The sequence below is a fragment of the Orycteropus afer genome, unplaced genomic scaffold (genome assembly GCF_000298275.1).
Source record: "Orycteropus afer afer isolate SDZICR_OR568_19922 unplaced genomic scaffold, OryAfe1.0 scaffold00527, whole genome shotgun sequence".
NCBI classification, from domain to species: Eukaryota; Metazoa; Chordata; class Mammalia; order Tubulidentata; family Orycteropodidae; genus Orycteropus; species Orycteropus afer.
The window spans coordinates 1,625,164-1,638,529 of NW_006922114.1; the positions used below are offsets into that span (position 1 = coordinate 1,625,164).

Here is a 13,366-nt window from a genome sequence, read left to right on the forward strand (position 1 = left end):
CCTCACTTGGGGACCTGGTCGCAGTGTTTCTCAGTAACCGAGGCTCACCTGGTCTCCAGGGGGCTCGCACACTCCATGCGAGGCCCGGAGGTCACAGCGCTTTGAGGTACTGGGTGTCCTGGAGCGTGATGCCCGTGTGACGGGCTGAGAACCTGGAGCCAGGAGGCTCGGAGGCTGACCCAGATGGGCTGGAGCCCAAGCCAGAGCCTGTGGGAGCTGAGGGTCTTGTCTGTTGCAGTGCCCCTGCACCTCCTCAGTCAGTTCACAGTCCGGCCATACCTAAAATGACCCCACACCAGGAGCGATGGATACCACCTGGCCTGCCGCATCTCAGACAGCACCCTGACCTGCATCCCGACTAACATACAGCCCATCCCTGTTGGAGCTGGTCTGATGAGAGCCTCCCCTCGGCGCCCCTATGCTCTCGTGACAGACCGCCGGCATGGGATTGCTGCCGGACAGAAGGCACACGTCTGTACTCTGAAGACTTTGAGGGAACACCTGTAACAGATCCAGGCGTAAAACATTCCCACTTGGCCTTTTGAACCCTAAGATCTACTACTGGCCCTGGACCATTTCCTTCCCATGGCACTGTGCTCAGGGATGTAGCCCAGGAAACGGGAAATGGGTTATTTCCAGACAAAGGGAAACCTGAGGAGAAACTGAGCCCCTCTTCACATTATCAGAGGAGCACTGACAGAGTTGGATGGCATTCCACAGACCTAACACCAGCTGCTCCATGGAAGAAACAGGAGACACTGTTTCTGTAAAGATTTTATGGCCTGGAAACCCTATGGGAGTCGCTGTGTAAGTCAGAATAGACTCAAGGGCAGTGTGTTTAGTTTCACTTTATCAGCCCCAGACCAATTCCAAGCCAGACCTCACTCCCGATTTCCTAACCTGGCCCTCCCTCCCCGTCCCCTAACCTGTCCCTCACTCCCGATTCCCTAACCCGGCCCTCCCTCCCTGTCCCCTAACCCGGCCCTCCCTCCCTGTCCCCTAACCGGCCCTCCCTCCCGGTCCCCTAACCCGTCCCTCACTCCTGATTCCCTAACCCGGCCCTCACTCCCCGTCCTCTAACCCGGCCCTCACACCCTGTCCTCTAACCCAGTTCTCTCAATCTACCTTAGGCTGGGACTCTGGAGGAAGGAGAAGGCTTCAATGTACTGGATGACAAGGAGATTCCACTGTGATAGCATTCCATGTTGCCGGTGCTGCTGGGGTCTAGCCGACTGTGATGCATGACAACCCCAGGCCCAAACGGACACAACCCGACTGCCCTGCACCACACCCTGGATCGGTTGTCCCTCCCGCTCCACACTCCGATTGGTTGTCCCTCCCGCTCCACACCTCTGATTGGTTGCACATCAGACAGTTGTGATCCACAGAGTTCTCACTAGGTGATTTTCAGAAGCAGATCACCAGGCCTTCTTCCCAGTCTTTGTTAGTCTGGAAGCTCCAGTGAAAATGCTTCAGCACCCAAGCAACAAGCAAGCCTCCCCGTGGCACAAGTGGTGGCTGCCCACGAGGGGTGCGGACCAGGAACTGAACCCAGGTCTCCCGCGTGGAAGCCAAGGACTCTAGCACTGAGCCCTCTGGGCCCACCATTCCATACTGTTATTGTTGTTAGGTGCCATCGAGTCAGCTCCAACTCATAGTGACCCTATTACAATAGAACGAAACACCAGTCCTGTGTCAGCCTCACGGTCCTTGCTATACTTGAGCCCATCATCGCAGCCACCGTGTCAATCCATCTTGCTGAGGGCCTTTCCCTCTTTCGTCGACCCTCCACCCTACCAAACATGACATCCTTCTCCAGGGAATGGTCCCTTCTGACAACATGACCAAAGTAGGTGAGACGAGGTCTGGCCATTCTTGCTTCCAAGGAGCATTCTGGCTGCACTTCCTCCAGGACAGATCTGTTAGTTCTTCTGACAGCCCGGTACTATCAGCACCACAACTGAAAAGCATAGACTCTTCTTCGGTCTTCCTACTCACTGTCCAGCTCTCATAGGCATGTGAGGCAATGAAAACACCACAGCTCGGGTCAGATGCACTTTGGCTGTTTTTCTGGAGTAGACCAGCGGCCTTTCTCCCAAGGTGCCTCTGGGTACACTTGACCCTCCCACCTTAGGTCTGCAGCTGAGCGTGCTGACTGCTTCCACTACCAAGGATACCATGATAACAGCATAATTGTCAAAAATGAGCTCTTACAGAGTGCCGGACGTGGTTCTAGGCACGTCACCCTCCAGACCCCTGCTGGGCCTCACGGCCACCCTGGGCTGTTCCAGATGTGCAGGGAGCAAGGCACAGAGGTTAGGCTGCAGGGCAAATGCAGGCTGGACCTGCAGCGGCAGCATCCTGCCTCGATGCAGACTCAGGCGCACAACCCCAGGGCAAGGCTCTCAAATAGGGCTTGGGTGTTGCTATGATCCCAGAGCATCTTCTCACAGCTGGGACCAGCCACTAACTGGTCCTGAGAAAGGAGGCTGAGAGGAGTACACTAGATGGAAACGCGTATTTCTCCCAAAGCGATTCGTTGCAGAAAATTGGTTTTGACTAAAGGAAAGTTACAGATGAAGTAACCCCAGAGAAGAGAACAATCCTTGTTCTAGAAATTCTAGCTGCAAACTCCCACTACAGTGAGATGAAAACGAGGGCAACAGCAGGAAGTATGGTTGTCAGCGATCTAAACAGCAAAGACAACCCAGAACTCACAGATCCGTGTGTCGGAAACGCGGGCTGTGGTCAGAGAGGATGCCCCTGGGGACACGGGCGGATTGGTATGGGCTCCCTGGAGTGGGCACGGATCCCGAGTTATGGGTTGAACTGTGTCCCCCCAAAAGACACGCTGAAGTCCTGTGAACGTGAGCCCACGTGGAATGGGGTCTCTGGCAATGTTATTGGTTATGGAAATGACGTGACACTGGAGTAGATGGGAGCTAATCCTGTGTGTTCTGGTTCCCCAGTACTGCTCTGACAAGAACACGCCACACACGGGATGGCTTGAACAAACAGGGGTTTACTCTTACAATTTGGAGGCTTTAAGTCCAAGTTCAAAGTGCCAGGCTCTAGGGGCTGGGTGAAAGCCAGCCTCTTGTTCCCGGCCTACTGAAGCTAGAGGCGTCTCTTTACCCAGGCAGCTGCTGGCTGCTGAGGCTGACAAGCCCAAGGTTGACCAGTAAAAATGGACAGTCCTGATGTTACCAAACCACACAGCAGGCCATTAATTTCAGTCTTTCGTAAGCTCCAAGGTCGGCAGAGCATGGCAGGTTGCTGAACAATGACATGGCTACATGCAGGGTCCAAGCATGCCATAGGCTAGAGACCATTCCCCAAGGCCTCTCCTTATATACAGGAAGCAGACCACAGCCCTAAGGCAGCTACTTAGCTGCTCACAGTAGATTCCACCATGGAGTTGATGACCAGTCTCCTCATGGGGAAAACTGCATCCAGCTTCCCAGCCACTCAACCAGGCCCAGCCAAGTTGACACACAGGAGGAGAAAGAGAGGGAGAGAGAGAGAGAGGCTGAGAGAGAGAGAGAGAGGCTGAGAGAGAGAGAGAGAAAGAAGGTGAAGACAGAGGAAGACACAGCTGCAAGCCTTAGTCCTCATAACACACACACACACACACACACACACAGGGAGAGGGAGGTGACAGAGAGGGCGGGAGAGGGACAGAGAGAGCTCAGGTGAACACGAGGGAGACGCAGCACTGCAAGTCCATGAACGCCAGGCATGGACACGTGGACCCACCAGAAGCCGGGAGAGAGGCAGGAATCCTTCCTGCCTCGGAGCCACAGAGGGAGTTGATAAGGCTGACACCCTGACTGGGACTCCCGGCCTCCAGACTGGGAGACAAGCAATTTCTCTTTCTTTAAAGCCACTCCTTGTGGTATTTGATCACGGTGGCCTGGACACTAAGACACTGTGAACAGGAGGTTTCTAGTCTCGCCTCTATGCCTTCTCCCCCAGGGCAGACCTCAACTCACCCTCCCATGTCACCTGTAGTTGACAGAGCGGAATGTGGGCACCAGGACTGCAGGAGGGAAACGCACACGTGTCGTGTCCGGCAGACGCTCTGTTCAGAGAACACCCTGACCTCCTTCCTAGTCTCAATCAGTCAGTCCCTCCATTTTATCCACACTCGCTACACCTTCTCCCTGACTTTCCATTCTTCTCTTAACAAAGACAGAATGGAAGCATCTTAGCTCGATCTAATTAAGGAGCTTCTGTTTCCGGTGTTGGGTCTCACGGAGCTGAAACAAAGCTCTGAGTTGCCTTCCTGTTATCTGAGGACTGCTTAGCAACAGAGAAGCCTCTGCTGGCTCTGCTGTCGGCCAAGGTCCGGGGTCCTCAGAGCTGACAACAAGTACTGAGAAAGGGCAAGGGTGAGGGAGAAAGCCCAGGCTGTGTCTTAGGGTTGGAGATAATTAGTTTGGTGAGGACAGCCACAGGGTAGAGAAAGGCCCCAACGGGTGAGAACAGGATCTGTCCTCCTGGGCTCGACTTGAACCCCCCCCCGTGTGGTTTCCTACACATATTAGAACTTGGGACCGGATTTCTCATTGATCAACTGACAGGGTCTTTGCCTTCAGATAGTGTCTCAGGATCTACTTTCACATGGAATCACAGGACGGGTCAGGTTTTAATGAAATGCAGGACCCAAACTGGAAGTTGTCCAAGAGAGAGAAAAGGGTGGAGGCGTCAGCTCCCAGGGAGGAGAGCCTAACAGGAAGGAGAGTCTACACAACAGGCCAGGAAGTGGGTCTCCCACTGGGCGCTGAGCTCAGCACCCACAGCCCTGAAGGCTTCCACCCCCTTCGTGCTGAGTTGCAGCCTATCTCAGGTTTGGGAATGTTGTAGAAGGTGAGAGAGGCTCAATTGGCGTCTGCACCACTCAGCCTGGGAACGCGGTAACTCACACGTGGGAAGTGGAGTTGGCCACTCTCAACAATTCCCAACACCGAAGGGGAAACGAGGGCAGAGCTACGGGGAGATACCACAGTTATGCACACAGGGTTCCGGCTTGACCGTCAAGTGAGCCTCTAAAGGCCCGAGCTGGCAGAGCGCATCACTGCACCATCTGTGACAAGGGCTGCGACCCTCTGGGCTCGGGACAAACAGCATTGCAGCATCCCTGAGGAATGTGCTCATTCTGCAGATGCCAGTGAGGAGTCTGTGTGCAGTCAGGGAGGGGGGAGGAGGGTCTGGCCATTCCCACGGCTTCCTCTGTGCTGCTATTTATAGCACAGACACTAATGCAGTGATGTTGCCCCACCAGCCTCTTCCCGGCCCTCGGGGAGGATAGGATAGTCCCTGCTGGGGACTGTGGGAAAGAACTGGCTTGTGACCTCTCCCAGCCCTTCAGCATCAGCCTGGCCAGGAAGGCTGGATGGTCAGGGCAGGAGTCTTTGCGAGGCCAAAGGAACTCCACAGACATATGCTAGGAGGGGCGGAGCACCGTCAGAGTGAGGGCATTATGGGAGCCTCAGCTATGGGGCTAGGGACTGTGTATTGTCAGTTATGTCTACATATTTATTCATATCCATCCATCCTCTATCCATCCATCCTTCCACCAGTCCCTCCATCCACCCATCCATTGATCCATCCCTCCATCTGCCTATCCATCCATCCATCTACACTATTCACTGATCCAGCTATCCATTCAGCATCCATCCAACTTCTGCCTCTCATCTATACATCCTGTCCATCCATCCATCTACCCATCTTTCCACCCACCCACCATCCATCCAAACATCTTTCCTCCCAATCTCTCATCTATATATCCTGTCAATCCATCCATCCATCTATCCACCCACCATCCATCCATCTTTCCTCCCGACCTCTCATCTATACATCCTGTCAATCCTTCCATCCATCCATCCATCCCTCCTCACGACCTCTCATTTATACACTATCTGTCAATTCATCCATCCTTCCTCCTGACCTCTCATCTATACATTCTGTCCATCCATCCATCCATCCATCCACAGATGCTCACTGAGCACTTGAGACAAGCCAGTTCTTTACGCCAGGAACTCATAAAACTGCAGCATCTGCTAGAGAAGATGAGGATGCTGAGATCTGTTCCTTTAAAATGTGGCACCTCGTCACTGACAGGACCCTCATTCCCCATTCCCGCTGGACTATTTGGACAACTCCTGCCTCCCCTTTGGGACGTGGCTCAGTACAGCACATTTGGTGTTGTTAGACGATTCTAGAAAGATGGCTCACAGGGTCCTTCACTGATGTGGCCCTTGCAGCTTGTCACCAACCCAAGCTGGTGACTGTCTTGGGCTGGCACAGGTCCCAGGAAGCCTCATCACTGACCTGTGCGCCCCTCTTCCCTGGGCCACATCAGTGTCTGTGTGCCTACGTGGTGCACAGTGGGCTGCCCAAAGTTTGCTGAGAAAGTTAAGGAGGGACGGAAGGTTCCTGTCCTCTCAGCATCTGGGAGGGGTTTCTAACATGTTCCTGGCCCAAGCCAGGAGCTGGGTTACTGTGGTGAGAGGGACAGATGTGGTTCCTGTCCCAATGGGGCTTCTGCTCAGATGACAGGGACAGTGTGCATAATACAAAGCAATACGTGGGGTGGCCGGGATGTGTTGGGTTAGAGATGCTCTGGCCGCTGAGGGCGGGAGGGCTGGAAGGCGAGAAATGCAAAGACAGATGGACATTGGGATGGAGGCACCCTGGGACCCCAGGATGGGGGATCTGGACAGTAGTTGGGGGTAGGGCAGAGATAGGAGGCTTTCGGGTGGTGTCAGCACCCAGGGACCCTTGGGGTGCTGGTGGGGACCTTTCAGCCCAATGCAGTAACCTTTCACAGGTCAGGAAACTCCACAGGACAAGAAGCTGTTCTCAGGTGGAAGGTGTGGGCCCAAACTCTGTGTCAGACTCCCGTGGAGGAGAGAGTGGCTCAGAAGAGAGCAGAGTCCTGCCCAGCGGGCACCATGGGGCAGTGGGGGTTGGTGATACCTGTAACTGGGAGACACCTTGAGGGCTGGACCAGTGCCCGAGAAGGAGGGGCATAGGTCAGAAGGGCTGCTTCTTCCCCAGCCCAGGCCTGGGTCCCACAGCCCTGAGGGACCCAGGAGACAGCTGTAATTTCCTTTACAATCAGAAGACAAAGTGAAGGAAAACTTGGCCTGGACCTTACGTCTCTGCACTAATGTGGGTGGGAAGCACACTTTCACGTACTGACTTTTTCTTGGAGGAAGGACCCCAGACAGATGTCAAGCACAGCTAGGCCTGCCAGGTCTTCTCCACGCAGGAACAGAGCCCCAGAGCAGCCGGAAAAGAGGTGGGATGGACAGCTAGAACCCGGGTGGGATGATGGGGAGGCAGAGGGCGCCCCACCCTCTGTTGGCTCGTTTCCCATCCCCCTGGGTGCTGTGGACTGAACTGTGTCCCCTGTGTGGAACGAGGAGTCACGGCAGAGCAGGGTGGGTCCTGAACCCCATCCCGAGTTAGACAAAGACAGGACTAGACGAAGACACACCTGGGTACCCTATGAAGACACCAAGAATCCCCAGGACGCCAGCTGACTGGGAAGCACCCCCCCATCCCGAGCTGGTGCCCTGAGCTGGGGCTTCCAGCTCCCAAACCGTGAGAGGCACGTTTCCATCCTTTAAAGCTCCCCCCTGCACACACCCCCCCACTTCCCTGTGGCATTCTGTTACAGCAGCACCAGGGAACCGAGACACCCACCAACCCAACGGGCGATGACGTCACTGCGACACTTAGGGAGAGGACGGCCTGCGCTCGCCCAGCCCCTGGCGCCCACACTTGCCCGCGCTGTCCCCACACTCACCTGGGCAGGGCAGGATGTTGCACTCCTGGTACTCCAGGGCAGGGCCCAGGCACGGCAGCCCCCCATACTTGGGCTCGGGGTTGTTGCACACCCGCTTCCGGTTCCGGATGCCGCGGCTGCAGTCGCGGCTGCACTGGGACCAGGACGTCCAGGCCGACCAGGCCCCGTTGACCGTGTGCGCAGAGTACCTTCCCGCACGCAGGAAGTCTCCAGAGAGGCCTTCAGGGAAGGGAGAGAAGGCGAGTCCATTAGGGCTCCCGGGCTGACCGCCGGCCACCCCCACGTATCACCCGCCTGCTTGGTTTCTGCAACTATGCGCTCACGTTCAGCCGAGACCATTGCATGTTAGACTGGAAAAGGAAAACTGCAGTTGAGTGAGAGCCTCCTGGATCCTGAGCGGATTTCTGTGCGTGGCTTTAAACGGGTGAAATGCGGCAAAGTTGCTGCCAATGAGTCATCTCCTTACTGTTTTGAGACACCTCTTCTTATAAGAAAACGTACAACAAACAAACACGCAACCTGGTACAGCCACAGGTGTGTCCTGGGATGTGGAGACACAGAGACATGAGACGTGCAGGGAGTCAAGCTGACAGGACCGGCGTCCTTGAAGAAGGGCGGACACAGACACACACACAGGACAGACTGCCAGGCCCTTCACCTACAGCGGCTCTGGGAGGGTTTGGACCACCAGCCTTTGGCTTACGGTTGACTGCTTAACTGTGCAGCCTTAATAAACAAACGGACAGTTGGGTTTTGTAAATCTCTGAGAATGGAAGGGAGAAAACAGTACACATTCAGAAAGCTCTGGTAGCATAGTGCCTAAGGCACTTGACTGCTAATCAGAAGGCTGGCGGTTCAAACCCACCAGCCACTGCTCGGAAGGAAGGTTGGACAATCCTACTTCCGTAGTGATACTGCCTCGGAAACGCAAGGAGGGGTCGCTATGTGTCAGGGGCGACTCAACGGCAAATAACAACAACAACAACAGCCAAGAGTCAGAGCTGGCCCCTGAGGCTAATGACGTTTCTTTGCTGAGGTGACCATCCTTCCCATGATTGCAAGAATATTTCCCTTTTCACCCTTTGCATACAGTCATCTTCAAGAAAACGCCTGCCAGCAAGTTGACTCCGACTCAGAATGTCAGTGCTTCAAACCTACCAGCTCTCTGCAGGAGAGAGATGGGGCAGTTGGCTTCTGTGAAGACTGACAGCCTTGGAGACCCTGTGGGCAGTTCCACTCTGTCCCACTGGGTCACTATGAGCCAGAATGGCCTCCACGCAATAGGTGTAGTCTGGCTGAGAGGGCAGGGGTTCTTGCTGTTGTAACGTCCGACCTGCTGCCTCCCACTAAGCTCTTGTCTGAGCACCGGTGACTCTCCTCATTAGCTCCTGAGTTGTGGGCTGAGCCGCATCTCCTTGTCCTGTTCTCCAGGCCGCTGCAGGTGGACGTGCGTCTGCCACCAATTCAACAAGGGCCTGGCACAGTTACTGCAGCGCAGCAGTGGTGACACTGGGGACAGGCGGGGGGAGGAGCGGAGCTGCCGAGTCAGCGCAGGGGGAGGCCGCCGCACCCTCACATCAAGGGGCAGCCCGGCTTACTCGTCACGATGCCCGGAGACTCGGCTGGGCGGCGGGAGCACGGGCACCCTGGGCCCCACGCGCCCGAGTCTCCACTGCCTTTCTCCTGGACGCCGCGCAGCGGGACACCAGCAAGGAGACTGTCCACAGACTCACACTCCTGCTTGTCTGAGCTCTTGCTTAGACTTTCGGCACAGCTGTTTTTTTTTTAATTGCCTTCGACTAAATTCCCAGTGTTTTCCGCCAAAGCTTTTAGCCACCCAGCTCACCTCAGATACAGCCAGAGAACAGCTGGAGTGAGAGCCAGCTAGACTGGACGCGTGGTGACCGCGATGGACACACAGCACTGACCCGCACCCCTCGTGCACTCGAGTGTTGATGGAGTCCACCTCCCAGGTGGCGTCACAGGCACAGAGACGTTAAGGAACTCGCCTGAGGCCACATAGCTGGAGGGTGACCCTGGCAGCTGCCTCTGGACCCCTTGACCTTAGACTTCTCTGGCACTGACTTCCAGGGCTGTGGGGACATAGAGCAACAACGTCCCAACCTACACTCTGTCTCGTTTCCATCTTCTTTCCACTGAGGTGAATCTGGTTTATTCACATGAAGTAAGTTACACATGTCATCTCATCACACCCCTCACTAAAACCAAAACCAAACGCACTGCCACGGAGTCGACTCACAGCACCCCTAGAGGACAGAGCGCAACTGCCCCACAGGGTCTCCAAGGCTGTCAGTCTCTGAGGAGGCACACTGCCTGCTCTCTCCTGTGGAGCAGGTGGTGAGTTCAAACTCCCAACCTTTTGGTTATCAGCTGAGTGCTTAACCACTGTGCCCTAGGCCTCCTCCCGTTCACGAAAGTAGACCTTTCATTGGTGCAAACAGAGATATCCACGTCCCTTGTCTTTGTCCAGTTTGGGGATAAATCAACCAAAACATCCAGTTGCTGCCGTGCATGTCAGTAGAAGGGGGCACTCCGTGGAAGGTTTTCTGAAGGCCATTGCCAGGCCTGTCTTCTGAGGTGCCTCAGGGTGGACTCGAACCTCCCACCTTGTGGTGAGCAGTTTAGTGCATCCATCATGTGTCCTGCTCAGGGATCCCAGGGTCAGTAAAGAAGTGTATGGAAGCCGGCGTCTTAGTGCCACTACGGTGGAAGGCCCTGAGCTGCACTCAGTGTATTTTCTGATACTACATAAATCTCACACCAGCTCCTCTGGGCCTATCTGTCCCTGTTATTCTGGGAGCTGAATTCACCGGCCACCGCCACACATAATTAAATGGCTACAGTAAGGGGGACCTCCCACTCACCATCTGTGAGGCAGCTGCTGGTCCCATCACTGGAGCAGTACCGCATCTCGATTCTCTGCCGGCCCACGTCCAGCAGGTTCGGGTCGGGCAGGCGGGCTTTGCAGGTGTACCGGAACCGCTGCTCATAGTGGCCGCCATTGTCGGAGATGTTGACAGGCGTCCAAGGTGTCCACGGTGTCGTCTTCTTCAGCTCAGGGCAGGGGCTGGTGTTGCAGGGCTGGTACTCCTGGGGACAGAACGCAGGGCGTGTGCCTGTCATAGGACACCCACAGCCCCGCCCCGCCATGCTGCCTCCCATGAGCCCTCCGACCTGAGAGCCACCAGTTGCTGCAAACCTCAAACCAGCACAGAAGAGGATGCACACAACCTAGAGCCCATCCCGGGCTGAGTGGATACACAAAGTGCCGTCCATCCACATGATGAAGATTACTCAGCCACACAGAGAAAAGAAGTCCTGAAGCCACACACGGATGGACCGAAACCCATGATGCTGAGTGAAGTAAGTCAGACACTAAAGGACAAACACCGTGCAACCCCACTTATGGGGAACATCTATAACAGGATGAATGCATGGAGACCAAAGCGCGTTAGTGGTGACCAGGGGTTAGAAGGAGGGGACATGGAATGATTGCTTATGGGGTGCCCAGTTTCTGCTAGGGGGATGAAAAGCTTTGGGACAGTGGTGATGGTATCACACCGTGAATGCAATTAATGTCATCGAATTGTACACTTAATAATAGTTAAAATGGAACAACAACAAAACTCAATTTTTATACTGACTGCACGCTGCAACTGAGTTAGATAAAATACATGTTAAAACAAAACCCAAAACACTGGCCAAGTGTCTGGCTGCACCTGTGTACTAGTGATGTGCCTGGCAGGGATGGTGTGTCCCACGTCCCAGGGACGGCACAGTCAAGGAAGAACAAGCCATGCTCATTGGACCTGAGCCTCCAACAGCCATGTCCGCACTCATTGGACCTGAGCCTCCAACAGCCATGTCCAGTGTAATGTCCTTTACTCCCTCAACACGAAGGTGAATCTCAATGTGAACTCAGGCCTCCTCATTTCAACTTTTCAAGGTCTGATGACGATGCACACATTAAAAGGATCAAATCTGAAAACACTGAGAAGGGTGTGGCCACTCTGCTTTCCATTAATGCCCAAAGCAGTGAAGTGACTGGAGTCAACTGGGAAGGCTGAGCTGGCTCAAGTGAATGGTGGGCTGCACCTTCTTGGTGAACTGCTGCCTTAACGTCCCACAATTGAACTAAAGTTGACCACAATGCATCTAGTACCAGAGAAAGAAACAACACAGGATTCCAGGGAGCTCACTGCCATTATTTGCCACACAGGGTTCTTCCTGTTCTGGTGAAAACACCCAGCAAGAATGGCCCTTAAAGCAAAGTCAAACAATCCCCAGAGACATTCCCTCAGTAGCCTCCACCTCAGTTAGCAGTGCTAAATCCATCCACTGAAAGGTGAACCCGGAAACCTTCAGGCGTCCTTGCTGGGTCCCTTACTTCTGTGCCAATCCTACAGACATGGCTTCACACTTATGTCTGCCCATCGTCCACTGATCAGCATGTCACACTGCAGTGGCTTGCGTGTGCTTCAATGCTGGAAGCTATGCCACCGGTACTTCAAATGCCAGTAGTGCACCCACGGTGGACAGGTTTCACCAGAGCTCACGGACTAAGACAGACTGGGAAGAAAGGCCTGATACTTCCCAAAATTAGCCACAGAAAACCCTACAGATCTCAACAGACCACTGTGTGATAGTGTGTGGGAGATGGGCCCTGAGGTTAGAAGGTACTCAAAGCACAGAGTGACCTCAAGAATGGACTCAAGCAACCCAGCCGTCATGAGGGTGACACAGGCCCAGAGAAGACATCGTGAGAATGACACAGGACCCAGACCAGCCGTTGTGAAGGTGACAAAGGACCCAGACCGGCCGTCGTGAGGGTGACAAAGGACCCAGACCAGCCGTCGTGAGGGTGACACAGGCCCCAGAGCCGCCATCGTGAGGGTGACACAGGCCCCAGACAGGCTGTCGTTAGGGCAGCATGGGACCCAGAGCAGCCATTGCATAGATGGCCCAGGACCCAGAGCCGCCATGGCGAGGATGGCCCAGGACCCAGCAGTGGTCTGTTCTGTTGCACTGAAGGTCCGCAAGAGCTGAAGCTGACCCAAGGCACCTAACGATCACCTTAGTGAGTGCTGTGCTCCTTGTCTCCACTCCATCTCAACTGCTTCCTTCCATATTCAGCCCCCATCCCCTCTGGGCTGTGTCACAGAGTACTTGTGTCCATGTCACAAAAGTGTAATTGTCTACAGTTAAAATTCCGCCTCCATGAATAGGTTGCAAGTGAGTCAAGATCAAGAACTTTGCCTTTTTAATTTTATGTTCCCAATCTCAAGCATGGCAATGCTAGTTATTTAGGGAATGGATAAGTCACACTTACCCATCCACAAATAAGCCCATTCAAGCGCAATCCGCAAAAATATGGGGAAGAAATCTAGATGGCTAATTTTGCTTTCTGTATTCCCATTGGAAAACCTAAAATATCTTGGGTTGAAAGCAAACAATGAATGAATAGAAGAAACCCAGGGAGAATTCTATTACAATATACTCAGTACATGGTAAGAAAATAACTGTAAAGTC

At 54.3% G+C, this 13,366-nt stretch overlaps 1 protein-coding gene across 1 annotated transcript in view; it reads right to left on the reverse strand.

The window, feature by feature from the left end:
• SEMA5A (semaphorin 5A) overlaps positions 1–13,366 on the reverse strand; it is a 233,930-nt gene that overhangs the window by 26,951 nt on the left and 193,613 nt on the right. The window contains exons 12-13 of the mRNA XM_007955665.1: positions 10,702–10,927; positions 7,817–8,035 (exon numbers count right to left, since the gene is read on the reverse strand). Of these exons, the coding sequence (XP_007953856.1) occupies positions 7,817–8,035; positions 10,702–10,927 (445 nt within the window). The remainder of the gene's footprint in view (positions 1–7,816; positions 8,036–10,701; positions 10,928–13,366) is intronic.